This window comes from Lagopus muta, chromosome 19 (genome assembly GCF_023343835.1).
Source record: "Lagopus muta isolate bLagMut1 chromosome 19, bLagMut1 primary, whole genome shotgun sequence".
Taxonomy (NCBI): Eukaryota; Metazoa; Chordata; class Aves; order Galliformes; family Phasianidae; genus Lagopus; species Lagopus muta.
The window spans coordinates 1,825,310-1,846,089 of NC_064451.1; the positions used below are offsets into that span (position 1 = coordinate 1,825,310).

At 48.9% G+C, this 20,780-nt stretch overlaps 1 protein-coding gene across 5 annotated transcripts in view; it reads left to right on the forward strand.

The window, feature by feature from the left end:
• Positions 1-4,240: 4,240 nt before the first annotated feature.
• Positions 4,241-20,780, forward strand: part of NSMF (NMDA receptor synaptonuclear signaling and neuronal migration factor) — a 41,816-nt gene continuing 25,276 nt past the window's right edge. For 4 of the 5 annotated variants that reach the window (XM_048966106.1, XM_048966108.1, XM_048966103.1 and 1 more), the window contains exons 1-2: positions 4,241-4,453; positions 11,796-11,857. In XM_048966106.1, the coding sequence (XP_048822063.1) occupies positions 4,347-4,453; positions 11,796-11,857 (169 nt within the window). In that variant the 5' untranslated portion in view covers positions 4,241-4,346. The remainder of the gene's footprint in view (positions 4,454-11,795; positions 11,858-20,780) is intronic. The other variant, XM_048966105.1, reaches the window with a different exon arrangement.

A 20,780-nucleotide genomic window follows, 5' to 3' on the forward strand; every position in this document is an offset into this window, starting at 1 on the left:
GCTTTGTCCTGGTTTTATGCTTACCATACTGCAGTTTTCTTCCCATGAGACTCCTGGGTTTGCCCTAAACCCAAAGCCGGTGATCAGCCTGTGATGCACAAGTGCAGCTTGGGTGCGGATGAGATGCAGGTGAACCTGGGAGAAAAAGACATTTCTCAGGATAAGGATCAGTGCAGAGCCCAGTGCTGTTTTTCTCCTGTCCGCCTATCTTTGTAACTATCTAGACTGGATGTCCTGAGCCATTTTATTACTTAGTTTTTCACTATCGTGTGGTCCTTGTATAAATCCTTACAGCATCTCATGTATTACGACTCTGAATATCTCAGCATCATCAGCAAGTTGCCATTCCTTTTTTTCACTTCATGTTCAAGATTATTTATGAACGCACTGAAGAGTGCAGACTGAAACTCCTCTAAAGAATGGCAATAGATTTGAGGTGTTCCTTTATAGAAGGAAAACCACCTTTTTTCACTTTTTTTTTCTCCAATATTTCAGATGTATCCAAAGTCACACCAATATTCTTCCACTTTGTCCAAGAGTTACCTCACAGCCTGTAATAACCCCAAACCCTTCCTATTTGTTACCTTGCAGCTCTCAGACATGGAGGCTGCCATGCACAGTGGTTACATGCTAAATTATGTAATTAAATTATGTCACCTGGGTTCCTCATCCTGAGCACTTCAGTGAGTGCCACTTCAGCCTGGTGAATTTGTACTCTTTGGTTTGGCTATTTTTTCCTCAACTTCCTCAGCAGGCAGCTTGAATGTAAGTCAAATCCCGTGTCCTTATACAGAACTTTGGCACAGCACTTCTCAGAGCTTGTCCTCACTGACTGAGGTTGCAAAACATCCACTTTGTTCTTTTTTTTGTTCCCACCTTGCCTCCTGCGAGAGCTCTTGTTGCACCATGGCCAACTTCTGACTCGCCAGCAGGGTTTCTGTGCTCCATGTGTTTGAGGAGTATTTATTATTATTTGGTTTTGCTTTTTGTCAGTGGTTTATGTAACTGTTTTTTGCTTGCCTTATTTCCATTTTATGTTATTTTATTTTTAATTTAAATGGTCAGGACACTCATTCTTTTGCTCATTTAGACAAAAATTACTTTTCTAAGCATTAGAAGACTGCAACCTTAATATCTGAAGGTCATCGGCCCTTCTCATCTTAGACCTAACAAGGCATAGGATTCAGGATCTCAAATTAGACTAATACATGTTTTTTGGTTTGCAAGGATTCTGTGATACCGGGCTTTTCAAGCATGACACACTTATATAGATAAAAAATCATCAGTGGCTAGCATGAATTTTGCCTGTATCAGGTTTGGAATGTTTCATTTTCACCAGTGGAAGGAGGAGAGCATTTCTCTGACAAGCTATGATTGTTTTTGAAGCAGTTTAGGGGTGTGCTCCCCTAGCATGGAGCAAGCTCAGCAGGGAGCCCCACCAGAGGAGGGCTGGGGTACAGGCACAGGGACTGTGATGCTCCCTGCCTCCTCGGCCTGTTTGCCTACATGCATCTGGAAGGCCTGTTGCCATGGAGAAGTGATGGGGAACTGTCTGCCTGGCTTGCCTGACTCTTTTCCTAGCACTAAGTAAAGGCATTTCACCAGCTTTAATGAGCTGTAGGCGCTTGGCACAATGGCTGCATCCCCATCTTTGTCACACTGGGCTGCCTGAACCCCCAGATACCAGGAGAAACCTGAAAGCAGAGAGGAAACCCAAAGTGCAGGTGGGGGAAGGGAGCAGAGCGCAAGATGGAAACTGCAGGGAGATGGGGCAGTGCCTGCAGCGGCCAGGGAGTGATGGAGCAGGGCCCTCTGCAGGGGTGCACAGACACTGGGTATGAATTGCAACAAGAGAAATTGTGATCAGTCAAGAAGAAAGGCCTTCTCTGTGAGAGTGGCATAGCACTGAGATGGACACTGGAGATCTCCAAAATCCAAAGATCCAGCCACGCTCTGAGCAGTGCCTTGAGGTGAGCCCTGCACTGAGGCTTGCTGAGTGATGGATGAGGGCATCTGAAAGAGCTCCCAGAGGAGCACAGGTGAGAGAGATGGCCTGAAAGTGGGGTGAAGGTGGAGGCATCCTTCTCTTACATTTTGGAACTGACAGTACTGAGCACTGCTTCGCTCATTGTAACTAACTGCATGGTTCACATACACAGCAGTGGTTTTTTTAAGGAGTTCCCTAAAAACAAATGGATTCTCTCTTACTTTCTGTTGGAGAAACACTTTGGTGTACAAAAAATAAAAATAAAAAATTAGGGGGGGTGGCTTATTAGATGTTTAGATGTTAGAAGTTTAATGGGGATCTCCTTCTGTGAGAAGAAATCCAGTACATTGATGCTGGGTCTTGTTTTGGATCTGAACCATATCACTGATGGGAACTTCAGGGTGTTCCCATGTAGATCTGGGGGGGATTATGTCAGGGTTAGAGTAGAAAGGTCTGTTGATTTTCTTCTTTTTTTGAACAGCATTTTCTACCACAGGCAAAATATTTAAATATTACGGAATAAAGAGCATTTTTTCCTCCAGTTATTTGGTAAAAAGAAAAGTGGGGGTAAGCACAGTAAAAGGCTTGGGCTGTGGCAGTGTGCGAACCTCCAGATGGCTGTTTGTGGCAGGGCTAATAAGGCTGGGCACTGAGTTACACAAGCAGCTCTACCATCCTCACTTCCAGCACACAGGACTGAGGCACACCTGCCCTAACTGCTCTCTGATATTAGCACATCGCAGCGAGATTATAGCATTTATCACCTCATCACTTAGTTTGTCACTGGGTAACAGCTGAGCCCTGCTCATCCTGCTCAGGCTGCAAACCCCATGGGACGAGTGATGTCAGTGTGGGCAGCCCTGACAAGTGAGCAGGGCACGGTGACCAGCTCTCCCGGTGGCAATGATGGAGAGGCTGATGCCATTTAGCACCTCTCCTTCAGTCTAAACTAAAAAGCAGGGTGATATCTTCATTCTACACACGGGGAACTTTTTCTCTCACAGCTGGTATCCAAGCAGAGATGCATTTCTGCAGGTTTGCTATTCATGGTGCTTTGTGTGATAAAACCCAGGCAGTGAGATTCTTGTGTCCGTACACAGCAGAGCAGTTGGGTTTTCTGCTCTCTAAATGACTTGCTTTGCTTTGCAAGTTGTAGATTAATAGAACCAAATAGTTACAAGAACTCTTCAAGAAATTAAGATAAGTCTGCATTGATTCCCCTCACTGCAAGAAAGACATCGAGGCTGTGGAGCAGGTTCAAAGAAGGGCGACAAAGCTGGTGAGGGGTCTGGAGCACAGGGCTGATGAGGAGCAGCTGAAGGAGCTGGGAATGTTCAGTGTGGAGAAGAGGAGCTCAGGGGAGACCTTACTGCTCTCTGTAACTGCCTGAAGGGAGGCTGTTGTGAGCTGGGGGTCGGCCTCTTCTCTCGTGTAACCGGTGACAGAACTAGAGGGAACGGCTTCAAGCTGCACCAGGGCAGATTTAGAATGGATGCTAGGAAATACCACTTTTCTGAAAGAGTGTTCAGGCCCTGGAATGGGCAGCCCAGGGAGGTGGTGGAGTCACCGACCCTGACGGTGCTCAAAGAAAGTTTGGATTTTGTGTTGAGGGATGTGGTTTAGTGAGCACTATTGGTGATAGGTGGATGGTTGGACTGCATGATCTTGAAGGTCTTTTCCAACCTTGGTGATTCTGTGATTCTGTTTTCCAGATTTTCCATCTCTGCCATAAAAGCTCTCTGGCAGTGAGCCAGTGACATACCTAGGTGAAGAAAAAGCAAGGCAGAATATCCTGAGTTGGAAAGGATCTATAATGATCATGGAGTCCAACTCCTGGCTCCACACAGGACACCCAAAGGTCAGACCATACGTTGGAGAGCGTTGCCCAGCCGCTCCTTGAGCTCTGCCAGGGGCCACGAGCAGCCCTCAGGGGAGGCTGCCGCAGTGCCCGATCACCTTCTCGGTGGATGACCTTTTCCTCAGCAGCTTCAGGTTCCACCGCTGTCACCAGAGAGCCCACCAGCGCCTGCCCGCCCTCGGAGCGCTTTGCAACCGAGCAGCGTTAAACCCGACGGCGCGCACCGCCTCACCTCAGCGCAGCTCCGCGCCCCTTCGGGCCGCCCGCCATGATGTCAGGAGGCGGGGGCGGAGGAGGGAGCCGGCGGCCAAATATAGCGGCGCTTCCTGGGCGGCCGGCCGCGCCCCGGCCCTCCCTCCTGCCGCAGTCAATGAGCAGGCAGCGGCCGCGGCGGAGAGCCGCACTCGCCGGGGGCAGCGGGGCGGCATGGCGGGGCGCTGAGCGCGGGGAGCGGCCCGGCACCCGGCCCCGCCGCGGCATGGGCGGCCTCGGGCTCGTGCGATGAGCGCTCCTCCGGCAGTCATCCCCCGCGCGAATATGGGCACAGCCGTGTCCAAAAGGAAGACGCTGAGGAACGAGGCCATGTCGTCGGTGGCGGCCAAAGTGAGGTGGGTGGTGGGATGGGGGTGGGGGGCGCGTCCCCACGAAGGCGGCTCGGCGGACCCCGCCCGGCGCTGAGCCGTGTGTGCGGGTCACCGCTGCGCCCGCACCGTCCGAGGCTCCGGCAGAGCGGAGCTCTGGGGCTTCGCAAACCGTCAGTCTGCTGGCCGGCTTTTAATCGGCTGAAATGCCATCTGTGCGCCCGGGGACAGCGTTCCTTAAGGGCTCCCGTTCTGCTGCGTGGGAAACCTGCTGCGGGAGCATCCCTCAGCCCTGGGAAACACGCTGCAGAACCCATCGGATCTGCCCGCTTCTGCAGTGCCCGGAGCCGCCGTGCTGAGCAGTGAGAGGTTTGGGTTCTGTGGCTGTGGGTCCTGTCGTGCTTTTGTGCTTGCTTTACAGCGTAGGGTTTCGCTGACTGTGCTTATAGCCCGTGGTGCTTATGAGTGTCAGGCGTAGGACATCCTACAAAACGTGTTGGTGGGTGAGCGTGCCTCGGTTCACAAAGCCATCGCAGAGGAGCTCTGCCCATTGCTGGGCAGGACGGACTCGACCCTCCTGCCTCACTGCAGCTGGGTGTCAGGGCATGGAGCAGCTCTTCAGGGTCCCTTCCAGCACAGCTGCGTGCTGGGCAGGTCTGTCCGGGGCTTTGCTACATCCAGATGAGCTCTGTGCTGCTGGGGAAAAAAGGGAAGAAATAAACTTTTCAGCTGCGTTATGTAACCTCCTTTGTGTCAGACAGAATTGCTTCGGAACAGCCTGGAGTGGTGTGTAGGGCTTGATCTGTGCTGCCGAGAGATCCGTCACCTCTGTGAGGCTGGGGCTCAGCATTATGGCATCTCGCTGTCCATGGAAGGTCTGAGGGCTTGAAGGGAGCACCACCAAAGCTGTCTGTGCGGTGCTGTCCTTTTGTGTTGTAAATTCTGGAGTGCATCTGGAGAAAGCTGTCGAGGCAGAACGTGGAACTTCTCCCCACGTTGCAGTGTGCTGTGTTCATCGCTGAAAACCTGAGCGCTTTCGGTGGTGTTCAGAGGTTCGGCAGTGAGATTCTTTTTGGCAGATGTCAGCCAGGTGGTTGGAAAGAAATGACATAAAATGCACCTTGAGTGCTGTAGTGGGGCTCTGGGTGTACGATTAGGCAGTCAGGCACACAAACAGCATATTCTGTAACAGGCGAGATTTCAAGTGGTAGTGTGGGTGTTTGAGAGCAGCTAGCGCATTTGGAATGCAACTGCCCACATCAGGATGGGCACACTACTCGTGTAGTGTGAAATCTGCGGAGTTCAGGTTCTGGTTTGCTATGTGTGTGCTGCAGCTACTGACAGGCGGCTGCTGCTGCTGCGTGGGAGCTTGGAGGTGTCTGGTAGGGGTGTGAGTCGTGTGCTTTGACCAGAGGGGTTGGGAGGGTGGGCTGTGAAACATGAAGTCCCTGAGGGGTGGTCAGGCTGGCCGTTATGCAGTGCTGCTCTGTCCAGCTGAATGACTGTCCAATTGAAGAAGCCTTTGGGGAGGGCAGGGAACACGGAGCTCCTTGTGTTGCTCCTTTGTGTGAAGGTGGTGCTGGTGGGGAGCAAGCGCTGCTGGTTTGGCTCTTACCTGCACGTGTCAGCCTCTGCCTCGTGCAGTCACAGCCATCCTCAGCATTTCTACAGCAGACAGCATCCACCTGCTGGAAGGTTTCTCCAAGCTTCCCAGTGCACATTGTCTCTTCTCTTCTGCCCTGGGTCCTCCTTCTGCATCCCATATGTCCTCATCTCATTTCTTTACAGAGAGGGCTTTGCAGGATGGTAGGTAAGGCACACAGATATGCTGCTCTGCCCTTCCCCAGAGGGCTGGGGGCTTGGATCACCTGCGTGGGTAATGCTGCTGTGATGATCTGGCCCCCCTCAGTTTCATGTAGGCAGTTTTGGGGCCTTGCATTTATGCTGCAGGGAGAGATGCTCTGGGATTATTTCCCAGCACCTCTTGAGCTCTGCTGTCCGTGTTTCACCTGGGGCAAGTGACTTTTTGAAGGGAAAAAATCGCATCCTGAAATGCACTGCAAGTCCAAGCAGCTGCTGATGTATTTTTATTGCATGCAGCTGGAGTGTGTGTGCACATTCACCCCTCTTACTGAACGGGGAGCATCGTCTGTTTGCTGCTGTGAGGGATGTGATCCAAGCAGAAGGTGCACGCGCCCAAGCTTCTTCAATTAAAATCTCTGCAGAGTGCTCAGGGGATCGCCTGTCCCAGGAGAATTCATTAAGCTCCACGCAGTGTGTTGTGTGTTAGGACTTTTACATAGCTCCTCAAAAATAATGGCATAGTTGCTCTGCGTTAACATCACTGAGGGCATCCATGCTGCTGTGTCTTTGGTTTCTGCTGTCCTGTCCTCTCCTGAGGAAGCTGCAGCACACAGCTCCAGTCCCACACCCTGAAAGTGGTGCTGGCTCAGCGGCATTGCTTTGCTCAGATTTTAATTGTGTGGCTGTGAGATCTTGCTGTCGTGCTCTGTCTTTCATGTGTGTGCTTTTTTTTGCCTTGCAGCTCCCGGGGCATGCCTGCGGATGGCAGGGATGTGTCCTTGTCCTTGTGTTGTGACCTTGGTGCTGCCCCTCTGCCAGCAGCTCTGGCTGCTGTGCTTTGGGTGTCTGCATGTTCCCATCAGACCCGAGAAGCATCAGACACGCTCTCCTTGGCTTCCTCAGCTTGCTTTCAAGGGCAGAGATGAACCAAAGCCTTTAGAAATGGCTCTCTCTGTCCTCACTGCCTTTAGCCCTACAGAACGATGCTGACATCCCCGATGTGGCAATAAACTGCAGCTCCACTTGGTATTTCTCTGATTTGTAGCTTTCCTGTGGGGAGTGCAGCAGTGCTTGTAGAGGACACGAGGCTTCTGCTGGATGTTCCAGAACTTCTCCTTGACGTAGTTATCACGGGACATGTGTGAATTGAGTATGTGCTTTATCTGACACCGAAGTGTCAGGACTTTGGTGTTTGCCCCTTGCAGAAAGGAGAATTCTGCCTCACTCCCCCTTTGCTGACTGTTGAGGCCATAGGATGGTTTAAAACAAGTCCACAAAGGCTCAGAAAGTGTCTGTCTTGTGCTGACAAAACACCGAGATACCCAAATGCACTCCTTACCTCAGGTTTCTTACTGTCGAGTCATTTCTGGCTTAGGTCGGGGTTCTTAGTGGAGCCTGGATTCCTTTTTTCTGCTTGTGAATTTTCCCGTGGATGGTATGAACTCCCATGTTTTGATTACCTGCTCTGTTCTCTCTCCTCCTGTCAGAGCTTTGTAAATATAAATTCCTCTGAGACGGTGCAAACTTTGACTTCAGGATCTCAGCAGTGGTTTTCCTTTTCCCGAGAGTGACAGTTTTTCTGTTACTTAGCTATTGCAGGCCAACTTTTGTCAGCATGGTGCCGACGTGGGGTTTAACCACTGTGAGCATCAGTGGTTTCTGTGTGATGGAGCTGCTAAGGATGGACATGCTGTGGTGCTCCCAGGGCTGCTGTTGGATGTAAGTCCCAGTGGTGCAGGGCTGTCTTACTCCTGTTTTTCTGATGCCCAGCACTGTCACATGCTGTCACAGCAGATTCCTGCAGCACCTCCTGAGCACTACTTCTCAACATGCACAAGAAGATGTGCTTTTCTCTTTCCATACAATACTTCTGAGTACTCTGACTTTTGCTTATCCTGCTGCAGTGCTCAAAATGGAGTTACCACAGTGCTTTCATGTATTTCTGAGTGTTTCAATACACATTTTTTAGCTTACTTCAGTGTCAGTTTAGAGGAGTGCATAAATTTGTGTGCATCAATTTCCCGTAGCTGCCAGTACACATCAAGGCTCCTTTTATCCTGTTGATGTGATTATTTCAGAGACATAAAGGCTATTCCACACTCATCACGCTGTAATTGATATCTCTGTTATTTGGCGGCTTTCCTCCTTCTAGCAAATGTTTGTCTAAACCTTCTCTGCTTCTCTGCCAGATCTCAGTCTTCAATGCACGGCTCCAGCCCTGACACCAGCACTGTGAGTGCTGAGAGATGACTGCAGAAGGGCAGCTTCCTTTGCCTGCGTTGTCCCACCCCACCCTCTGCACTCTGGAAGTAGTTCTGTTGGAGGAGAAGCCAAAGAAGACAGTAGTGTTTCCTCTGGGGCACAGGCAGCATTCTCCTTGCTGGTGGCACTCAGTAGCTCAGTACACCGAGGCAGTGGGTTCTGGTTGATGTCTGGTTACATCAAACTGTACTGACTGCGTTATGTGCAGGTCTGGTCTGTCACCAAAATGAAAACCTTCCTCTAGATGAGTCAGGGCTGAACTTGTGGCATCAGCTGATCGCCTCTCAGTAGCTACCTGCTCATTTGTATGCTGCTTTCACAGTGTCACACACACAGGGCTATAGCTCATCTCCTTGTGTCCATGTAAGGCACCTTGCACTTCATCTCACTCGTCTGAAACAAGTTTCTTTTTTCCTTCTCTTACAAGTTAAATCATATGTCTCTTTCCAGCCCAGCAGAAGGGTTACTGTCCAGAGCCATCAGAGGGATCGATGGGCTTTTTTGGCTGTAGTGATTAAGACACAGAATAGAGCAGTTACCAGCTGCTTGAGTTTTGCTCTGCTTTATTTCAATCATGTCAGCACATAGCCAGGGAGGGTGAATGGCACATTAATGATGCTGGCAGGTGCTGGCAAACTGGGGTGAGTGAGCACAGCGAGGGCAGGGAAGGAGGACAGGAGGCTTGGCAAGGTGAGGCCAGGCATAAGGAACGAGTGTGGCCATCCGAGTGCCCTTGGCAAGAGGCATGTGTAGGCATCTGTGGGAGATCTGCTGAGACACAGCCTCAGTGGCACTTGAGAGGCAGAAATGTAGAAGGGAACCACTGAGATAATAGGCAAACAATTAGTCTGGAGTTTGCAGTGCAATTGGCTGGAAAACCCCCATTGCACATTGTGCTTTGCAGGCTTCGCTGGCTTATTAACTGTCACTGGAGAGCTGCGATTAGGCATCCAGGGCTGTTTGCTCTTAGGCTGACCAGCAGCATGAAGAGCAGTGCAGTGGCATGGCAGGGACGGAGCTGCGGGCTCAGCTGGTGTTGGCAGCATGTTTCTGAGTAGCCCCGTGCTTCTGCTCTGTGAGGAGAGGGCTGAGATGTTGGGATCTGGCCTGCAAGGTTCTGCCCTGCTGCCCCGTCTGCTGGGGATGAGAAGGGGGAGGCTGGAGGCTCTGCAGCACCTCTGAGCTCGGGCTCTGGATGACTGTTTTTGCTTAGAATGAGAGGGATGGAGTGCAGCAGTGCTCCTCTGGCCCATCATTTGTACGTTGGGTCTTAACAAATGATTGGTGCTAATTTTTTTAGCATGGTTTGCAAGCTAAAGGTGAAGCCTTGGATTATGTTCTAAAGCAGACAGTTCTGCGTCAGGCATTGGTGGAGATGAATGGAGGAAAGCAATAGGTGCTCTTGGAGCTTTTGAACTAGCTACGAAATAAACTTTATCTTTGAATTTTAGGGTATCTTCTAGTGCAAGTCCCTGTGCTCTCTCCCTGATATTTTTCTCATTATTATTTTCATCGATTAAGTGACTGATGTTGCTCTGGATAAACTTTGAAGCCTTTTTGGAGGATGTGTGTCCTGCTGTCTAGTGGAAGAGAGGCTGGAAGTCTCTAGCATAGCCTCCTGCTGCCAATGAGCCCAGTCCTGGCTTTTGGCTGAGCCTCTGCCCTTCTCTGCTGGGCTGCAGGAGCAGCTTCAGCTCTCAAGTTTTTCTCTGTTGCTCCAAGACCAAGTTCTGCATTTTGCTGAGACCAAGGGGTAGTGGATGCAAGGACGATTCATGAGATGCTGTCCTCCTGCCCGGGTGAACCATGACAGTTTGCTCCTTGCAGACTGCTGTGCTAGTTGTACAGCTCTTCCACATGACTGTGCTTGACCATCTCTGGGGGTGTGTAGGCTTTGGGCAATGCAATTTGGGCAGCTGGCACCTCAGGCTGATGTTAGAAGTACATCCTGGTCCTAGACAAGCAGGAACCTGGATAAAAGAAAAACCTCAGCACTGCATGTGGCCTGTAATGATGCAGAAGGGTTAAACTTTTCTTCTTGCACAGCTGTAGCTGTGCTCCATCAGAGCTCTTCAGATTTGTCTGCGCTGAAGTTTAGCTCCAAAGAGACTAAATTGTTCTTTAATCTTTCACATCAATCCTCTTTAGCTGGCTGTGGTTGACAAATGGACTTCCCTCTCCTTCCAGTTGTGGTCACTGAGAGGTACGTTGTACCTCCCTTTGGGAGGAGATGAGTGAAAGCAATGGGAGAAAATCCTGGCCACACAGGTTGAGATGTGCAGTGGTGTTGGGTAGCAAGGAGGAAGGTTGATTTGGAGGTCAAAGCTGCTTTCACTTAGACATGTAGCACCTTCTGGAGCTTAGTCTTTTATAGCATCTAGAACTGGGGTGGGATGTTTCGAGGCATGGAGAATCCTCCCAGTTGTCCCGTGTCTTCCTCTCTTCCCCCACAAGAGCTATCTGTGTGCTAGCAGGCTGAGTGCTTGGCTTGACTTATCAGGGAGGTGGGTGCCTGTTTGATCTTGCTGTTCGTGAGTCTCCACCCAGTATTTGTATGAAGGAATGCATGCCTTGACCTTTCCTTGCCTCTGTGGGTTAAACGCAGAGAGCTCCCAGGTTGGAATATTTGTAGTTTTGCTCTCTTGATGTGCAATAAGGTTTGAGCTCACTCTCCCTGGTTGAGCTGTAATATATTTCAGTAAAATCTCAGTCATTCATGGGACCTAAATCTATTGAAGAACAGCAAGAGGTTTTTATGGGTTGCCAGTGGTCCAAATACTGACGTTGTTGGTGCTGGAAAATTTAGGGATCAGGCAGGTGAAATGGGTGCTAGCATTAATATCTAGGTATGATTGTTCACAAATAAGAGCACTTGTAACCGGAGTAGAAGACAGACTGTGGTGATGGTTGGGACTGGGATGGATTTCCTTCCCCTCAGAGCTGCAGGAGCTGTGATTGTGGTGCTTGGAGCTGTGATCCAGCTCCTAACTGGGAGATACAGGCACCGCAGAAACCAGGCCAAGTTGCACATGAGAGAATTTTTTTTCTATCTTACCACTGGTTTTGTCTGTTGTTTCCCTGCCAGGGTTGTAGTGCAACTCTGTTTAAGGAAATGCTTTGGCTGGGGAAAAACTGAGGTGTGTTAATAGAGGAGCTGCCACTGCAGCTTGTTTCAGTTGATGTTACCTGAAGCTGAGGGAAAGACAGCAGTGTGTGTTGAACTGTTCCTTCCTTCCCTGGAATTCAACCACTGTCCATCTCTTCTTTCTCTTACTGCTGCTGTCGGTGATGCTTGGATGCACAGAGCGGCAAGGGCTTTTGGAGAATACCTTTCACAAAATCATCCTGAAGGCAGAAATGGCTCAGGTAAGAGATGATGTATGTTTTTGTCTGCATGTGCATGCACCTACTTCTGCCTTAGAATTAAAGAGTGTCGACTTACTTACTACAAAGGGCCAGTGTGAGATCCCAGCAGTGGAGGGGCTGGAGAGTCACCCTGTGGATCCGTGTGAAGCCCATGAGGAGAAAAGGCACTTTGGTGATTCAAGCATTGGGTGCCTGTGGGGACAAGCTCAGTTCCAGTGCATTCTGCCATAAATTTGCTCCTCGAGCTGATGTCCTTGGATGACACTTCAGCTGAAGAATGAAAAACTGCACTGCACGAGGCTTCTGCTCTGGTTTGTTACTCCCAGGTCTTGCTTTCACTGAGGAATAAAAAAAATATGAGTTGTGGTACATGAGTTGCTGTGCATAGTGTATATGCAGCAATCTGTCTTTCCTGGTAGAGGTAACCTTTGGATTTCTTCCCAGGGTTTTCTTCAGCAGAGGTTAAAATGCAATTTGCCTTGTCAGGTTGAGGACACCAGCATGTGCTAGCTAATGTATTAATTTTTTAGACACAGAAACTGTCCCTGTCAGCCTGCGGTGGGTTCTGTTTGATGGGCTGGGGGCATCTGGGAGGGCTGTGTTTTCTCTATGAGGAAACATTTTGTGGATGTTAAATTCGCTGCAAAAGACTCCACAGAAAGTCTTGTGTGGATAAATATCAAGGTATTCTGTAATGTTGAACTCTTCCATGGAGATAAATGTATTAAATAGAATGCAACGTAGAGTCATGTTTACATTGTATGTAAACTATATGTTTGTTTAGACCTGCACAAGTAGAAAATGCTTCTTACTCAAATAGCAAGCCCAGTCACACTGGTGTATGTCAACCAGATGGAGTCCCAGCCTTTTTCTTTGGCTCTGTTCTGATGACCTTCAAGTTGTCCTTGGCTGAATTGTGCTAAGTTTGAGAGTAGAAGAGCTTAAAGACAATATACTGCTGTTTTCTTTGAGATCTACGTATTCTTTTCCTACAGCCTTAAGAAACTCCAGTGACACATTACTTACTGAGAGTATTTGGTATAAGAATGACCCGTGGTGGTGAGAGAGGGAGAAGAGAGTAGGAGAAGGCTGGGGTTCAGAGCAGCTGAGATGGAGAGTCTGGTGAGGCAGAGGGGAGGTGAAGGTTGGACAGACTTCAGAGATGTTCCTGAATGGCAAAAGCAGCCTTTATCAAGGCTATTTTTGCAGCTGTTTCTGTCTTTTCCTGCAGGGAAAGCAGGAATTCCCATTTGGATCCAAGTGAATTTAATTATCTTATACATAAGAACTGAGCAGAGAGAGGTTCACATGAATATACCAAAATCCTTTGTGGGATCCGTCAGCATTGAGTGGGAAATAAATTAATAAAGCTCTCTAGAAATGAATCTGAATGTTTATAGGAAAGGGGGAAAAATATTTTTAAAGTCATCCACTGAAATTTTGCAGCATACAGTCTAACAGTCTAGCATTTCTTTGTAACTAGCTATGAGAGAATGGCTGCTCTCCTATAAAAATGTTGGACATAGAAAATCTGTCTCCCTTTTCTTCGTCCCAGTTGTGCAGCATGAGAGAAATCAGCTCTTTTCTTCCTGCAGAAATCCTGTGTGCCTCAGCACTGCTTTACGAGTTCCTGAACACTCCACCTTTGGCTCAGCAGAGTGTGAGCTGTGTGCTTAGCTTTGATCTGATGACTCCTACAGAACAAATGAAGGGTTCTTTGACATCAGTTGAGGATGGAGCACTTATCTAGGAGCGGCTGAGGCTGCTCCAGCTCACCAGCTTGGCTGAAGGGAGCAGGGAAGAAGCAGTGTCGTGGCTGCACACACCCACTGGTATCCTGTAGTTAAATTCTCACTTGCATGTATTGGTGCAGAAAGCTCAGCACGCTGTAGAAATGAGTCCTCAGTGTCTGTGTGTCTGCTTCTAGCTGGGCTCTTACTGTGAGTGTCTTTACCTGGTGACGTAGGTCTGCTTTCTGCTGTAGTAACCCCTGGTGTTTGTGGGGATGCTCCCTGCAGTGCCAGCAGACTGCAGCTGGGATTAAGGCAGTACCCTAAAAGTGAATGGAAGGAGATAGGTCTGTGACCAGGTGTGAATCTGTTCTCCTGCTGCTTTAGCTGCTAATTCAGCTCCTGGGCAGAAGGGTAGAGCTGCCTGGTAACTGCTCAGGCAGGCACAGCAGACCCTCCATCTGCATGGAGATGCCACATGTGCAGAGGCTGCCTCAGCTTGCTTCATTTCTGCTGCATTTTGTTCTCTGAGGATCATCAGTTCTGCCTTGTCAGAGTCCTTTGGAGGTAAAGAGGGTGGCAGGATGCTGCAGGGTGTAGCAGGAGAAGGGGAGGAGGAGTGTTTGTTGGTTACAGTTTCTGATTATTCCTGATAGGAGGCCTGAGAGCATCAGGTTTCAGAAATACTGCAATTAGCTCCAGGAGGTCTTCAGTGCGTTATCCTGGAGGAGGTTTCTCTGGGTGACTCAGGAGGAACATTTACCTCCTCTTCCATGCGTGGCTCATTATGCTCTGTTCTGTCTGGTTACTGCAGGGGTGGCAATATACCAATTTTCTTCCCTTTGTTTCCCTTTTGGATCAGGCTGGATTTGACCCCTTAGGATTGCTCAGTTGTTGTTTTTTTCCTCCTGATCCTTAAGGTATTCAGAGGAATTCGGCAAAAAAGGAGGGTTGGGCTCTACTGTAGCTGACAGAGCATGGATTTGTTAAGGGAGCTGAATCTGTTAAGGACCAGGACATCTCCTGCTCCTCTGCTGGCCCTGTTGGTGCTGCTTTATTCATGCAGACTGAAGCTCTGGGAAGGCTCCCAGGAAGAGCACTCTCCCATGTTGAGCATTCATTCTAACTACAAGGCTGTTGTAAAGTCCTTGCTGGCTCTTGTAGCTTTCTGATATATTCCCATCCTGCCTGTGGAATGGCTTTAGAGGAGGAATGGGTGCCCCTTGTGACAGGCTGAGAAGAAAGACAGGGAAGAGGACTGGAGTGTTGTAAAAGGTGAATGTAAAAAGGCTGCAGAGAGTAAAATGTATTAAAAAATAACGACTCAGGGTCTCACCAGTGCTCATGAGATGAAGAGTTCTAGAGATTACCTGAGTCCCCATCTCCCACCTTAGGTGTCAGCAGCCCACACTGAGATTTAGATTTCTTTATACCCATATATTGAAACTATGAGAAGTTGGCACGGGGGCAATGAAGTTGAACAATGGCAAATGGAGTTCTTGAGATATTCCTCCTGCATGGGGGGAGTGGCAGTACATGAGATGGGATTCAAGCAGAAGAGGAGATCCCAGCAAGTAAAATGTGTGCTCAGTGCTGCAGCGATGGTGGGCCATGGGCCAGAGATGCCTGGCAGATCTTGACTCACGTTCACTGTGGTTATTAGCAAAAACAGCATGCTACTGGGAGAGCTTTGCATCAGCACAGACCAAAATTAATCATTACCTGAAAATGGAATAAACTTCATTTTTAAGTTCAAACAAGTCATCTGCACTTCTTCTCTGTATTCATCTGCGACATTTCAGCCATCTGTGGAAACAATGAAGATGTAGTGAGAAAGGAACAGCTCACAACCTTCCCCAAAGCAAACAGCAATGGATAATGCTGGCAAGAGAAAAGTGTTTGCTGATGCTGCTGTGTTTCGTGCACACACTTCGCTGAAACAACTGCTGGTGTTTGCACCCTGGCTGTTGTCACTTCAGAGGAGTGGGTGTGAGTGTGTGGAAGGGAGCAGCCATGCAGCAGGAAGGTTTTCCGTGCTGTTAGGAGCTCACAGTGAGCTTGAGAAGTTCCAGCACAAGGCTTTGCACAGCTTTGGGTCAGAGGAGTGCTCTGAGGGCTGGGCTTTTGATGAAGCCAGGGCGGTGGGACTGCAGCTACCACATGGTCTCCAAGGGACCTTCAGTTCTCCAGTGTCCAGACTGTAGAGCTGCAGGTACTGACTCAAGGTAAGCAGCAGCCTGCCTTTTCTCCATGGAGACTTACCCTATCCTGGGCTGGATCCCGACAGTGGGTCTGGCCCAGCTGCTCCAGTGCATCCCTGTGCAACCTGGATTCAGTCCGGCAAAGGGAGGTAGAATCTCACCTCAGGGCTTCAGGCTGCTTCCAGCCTCAGACAGCACAGGTATGGTGTGGAGGTGTCCTCAAACCCACTGCAGAATGTGCTGGTTGTGAAGTGAGCAGGAGCGTAGGCTGGGGTGTTACCATGGGAATGCTGAGGTGGTGGAAGCTGCCTTTTGCTCTGTTGGGTCCTACCTCGCAGGAGCAGTTTTGTCTGCTCACATTAATGTTGCAGGCCAATCTCAAAGGCTGTTGGGAGAGTAATGGTGAGGTACAATGCCAACAGCATCTTCGGTAGTTTGTCTCAAGAAGTCTAATTGGAACAACTCTGTCACATTTAAGTGACCGCCTGTTTTCTCAGAGCTGCTCCCTTGCTGAAGCAGGCCCTGCCTTTTCTCCATGAGATGCCTTCCTCAGGAGCTGTGGGGTCAGAGTGCCTGCTAAGCTGACAGTGGGGCTGACTTGGTCAGGCCTTGGAGACCCCATGGTGAGCACTGTGCTCATCACAGCAGTGCTGCTGCTGTCACCTCTAACGAGCTGCTGAGCAGCTTCTGAACTGTGAAAACACCTCTGTGACTTTTTAGAAAATGATCTGTTTCCGTTTTTATCTATGTCCTTGCCTCATGTTTCAGTATTTGGAATAAATTTCCTGGGTTTGCACTGGGGGGAGCTTTGCACTGCAACTGGGATGCGCTCTCTGTGCCCCATGGGGAAGAGGAGAAGATGACCTGGCAGTGTCATAGCAGACCTGGGGCAGTGGCAGACATATGGGATGAATGAGAACTGAAACTGAGGGAGAAACTGTTCAGCCTTGCTCTTTGAAAAGCTGTTCTTTATTTGCAGTGCACCCATCTGCTCCCTCACTGAGGGTATCACCTGGACTCCTACCAGTGTGAAATAAAAATAATTAAAAAAAAAAAAAAAACCACAGACCACAAACACTTCAATTTCATTTCTCCTAGTGGGAACAATAATGCAAAGCCTACATCTGTGCCTTTATCTTCAGTGGCCGAGGCAGTCCTTTCATTTAATGTTAGTACTTAAAAATGAAGAAGCATCATGTGCAAAGAGCTCTTGCTGAGGTGGGGCAGGGAAGAGGAAATTGGCTCTGAAATGCACTTCTCTGAGGTGATAGATGCATTTTATTAATGGGATTTCTCTAGGTTCCCCTTTGCCGCTTTGTTTCTGGTGCTGGAGCAGAGGTTTTACATCTAAGCACTTTGATCATCAGTTTGGCTGCTAAATGCAGTAATAAATTTGGGTCTTTTTTAAAAGCCTTATGGCTGTAATTCTGCCTTGATTTATAAACTTCTCATCCGATGGGGCTACAGGGCAGTCTGCATCAGGCATGAGCTTGGCTTGGTGATCCCTACTGTTGTGAATGGGCATCACTCAGCTGAGGCTTATATCAGTGTGTTACCTCTTCACTAGAAATGCTGCAAGAGGGAAAGAAAATGCAGAAGCCATTAGCAATTAGTTACCTGGGTCAGAGCACTGCACTCGAGATAGTTGCTGAATGCACAGGAATGTATTGTAATTAAGTGCCTAATGATCAGAAACTAAATGCACCACAAATATGGATTCTTTCTCTCCCAGGGCATTGCTGGTTAACTGGTACAGATCAGCATTGCTGTCAGTGGTCCTCTTTGATACCTGTGCTCTAATGGCTGCGTTGGGCAGGGCTGTGTGCAAGATGGAGAAAGAGCAACATGAGAATGAAGGGAAAGCAGAGTGGCTGCAACCAGGCAGAGGGTGCTAACAGCAGGCTGCTTCAGCTGGCTCACGGGAGGCAATTCCACTCACTGCAGAAGTCCCCTGTTAATGTTTGAGCTCTCTGAAGTGGACATCCCTGTGCCTCAGGTTTCATTCAGTGTCAATCTCTTGACCAGCTGGACTTCTTTCCTAGCAGGAACAACCTATCAACCTTAAACGCCGAGGTGTAAACAGCTCTGGTGTTCTGGCAGCGCCTGAATCCAATTCTCTGCAAGGATAGATGAGGGAATCGTAGAATCATAGAACGGCCTGGGTTGCAAAGGAGCACAATGCTCATCTCATTTCAACCCCCTGCTGTGTGCAGGTCGCCAACCAGCAGCCCAGGCTGCCCAGAGCCACATCCAGCCTGGCCTTGGATGCCTGCAGGGATGGGGCATCCACAGCCTCCTTGGGCAGCCTGTTCCACTTTTCCCTGATGACACCTCTGGGCTGCCGGCGTGCATGAATGCGTAGGTGGGAACTCTCTGAAGTGACTGCAGGATCAATTCAGGGGCCAAGAATTCATTACAAAGAATGTTTGATTTTTTTTTTAATCCTTTCATAGTGATTTATTTCTGTAGATGTATTCTTTATTAACCAGAAGCCTTCAGTAAAGCTTCACGTTGCCTTTGCACACAAAGTTGCTTCTCCGACATACAGGCACTGAAGATGCTAAATTACTGAAAATAAATAATTATCCAGTTGTTAGGAAGAGGAAACTTACTGGTGTGGTGGCTGACTTTTCACCTTGAAAACTCCTGGATAAGTACAAGTCAGTACAGCTCGAGAAAGGAGCAGGTAAGGTAGGAAGAAAGTCCTGTAGAGTAGATTGGACAGGTTGTCAGATGCATCCAGTCAAGAGCTGTAAAGCTGCTGTGATTTCTGTAAGAAGTTGACTCTTACTCGAAACCTGCCTTATCCCTTTTACATGTCTGTTCATTTCGTGGAGCCCAAGCAGATCTCAGTGCTTACGAAGCTAAGATTGGAATCGATCTGTCTGCACTGGCAATTGTCAGCATTTTCAGAGCTGCTCTACTGTGGGCACTTTGTTCCCTCTGTGAGTGGAGGTGTAGGAACCTAAATAAAAGACTTCAGGGCTCGGACTTTTTACAGTACCATTTGCCTTTGGATACCAGAGCTTAGAACTCAAACAGTTGTTTATTTTTTATTCTTTATTTTCTTTGAAGCACGTGAGTATGCATGAAGTGCATAATCCATGTCTTTGCTCTCATGTTGCTGTACATCCTCCACAGAAGTATTCATTTTAGGAGGAGTGGAGGCAGCCGTCAGCCACTGTTGCATGGTGCATTAAAAATATGTAGCGTCATGATGCCTGCACAGATTAGTAAGTTTGACAAGATGAGGTAAGCATCTAGAGCTGGCCTTTGTTTTTAATTTCAAAAATTGATGTCCTTGGCTCTGTTATCCAGCAGAGGTCTTGGCATATCCTGAAGAGCTATATGCTGGTGTTTTCCCAAGACGTGCCCTCTCTAGAGCACAGTTAGATGTAGAGCTGGAGAGGATCTGAGTCATTGGAGAATAAAGTCTGAGTCCTGCTGCCTCTCCAAGGCTAAGAAGTAATTGGTGGTACTTTGGAGCCTGTGGCCAATGTGTCGTGCTGCAGGCAGGGCTTTGTGGCCAAGCTGCTGAATGGCAGCTGGTGGAGCAGCTTCTTCCACTTGAATGGAAGAAAATGTTCTGGTGGTGGCCCGTGTGGTCTGTGTGACCCTGCTCCTCCTTTCTGTGCCCAGAACAATGGGTGAGGAGACCACTGCCTGCCTCTTGTTTCATTGGGGTGGTCTCAGTGAGTTGCACTGCCCCTCACTACACTTAGGCCCATGTTTTGGACTCCATGTGAAATCTGGGAAGATAGCAGCAGCTATGGGATCAAGAGGCACAGATCTTCCTTTAGGGCTCCCGTAGGCTCCTTCCGGTCAGCTGAAGCAGCGACCCACGCAGCTGCCAGCTGCTGAGTCTGGAGACTGTAAGACTTTGCTAGGAGACAAGTGAGACAGAGCTGAGTCGCGTCAGCCCGAAGCATCCCGACAGTCACTTCTGGAGCAGAGTGGCTGGAGATGTGCTTATCTCCCTGTGGCGGTGGAGGAAGTTGTATCTCAAGCAGAAAAATGAGATAAGTGTGACACACTGCTGGTACCAGATAAATTCAGCTCAGTCTCAGCTGCAGGAGAGGTCCTTGGTGACGTGGGCACAATCCAGGCTGGGCTTCACATTCAAAAGCTGATGCTGTACATCCTCACCTTGGGAGAGCTCCTATCTGAGCAGCACAGGAGTGCTTTATAGGAAGCAGAATGTGGCAGCAGTGTCGGATCTGTGTCGCACACTGAGAGCAGATGAGGACGAGGTAGGTTGTCTCCTCCTCCCTCATCTTTCCATGGCCAGCCACAAGGTAGCCAAACCTCAGATTGCTGCCCATTCCTTCCAGGTCAGGAGCTAGAGGAAGAATGGTCCTTAAATATCTCATGAAGTAAAGGCTTGGGGTTGCTTTCCATCTGTTTGTAACAATGCTGTCTGTGCTGGACACTAATGATTCTGTTTTTTCTGGGGTAGTAGTCACATGCATAATGCATTCCCTGCTGGGCCTTTTTAGCAGTCCCCTAGCTGCTTCCCATCTGAAGGGAAGTGTAAGAGGTAATGAGCAGCCACTTGAAAAAAGGATTAGCAGGTGAGTGGGAGCTGCTGTTGGGTTCATGCATGGAATTGCCATGGAAATGCTGAGATTTCCTGGCAGTTGATCCAGTGTGTGGGCTCCAAATATAGTTGCACTCATGGGCCTCTCTCCTTTGGATCTCACTATCCTACAAAAGGAGCTGTTTCTTTTTCCTTCCAGACGGCCCCTGCATGCAGTGCCATTGCTGTCTGTGCAAAGTGAGGCTGCTGAGTGGAATTAGTGGGAGTGAGGCTGCAGCTGTTGGCTGAAGTCTTTTGGCATTGCTTTCATTTCAAAGCAATTAGCAGAAAATGAGATAAGAAAAAAATATATGACCTGTTGGTTTGCTGTTTTTAGTTAATATGAAAAACGACGATAAATTGGTGCGCAGAGAGCATTCATAGAATCATAGAAGAAGTTGGAAAAGACCTGCAGG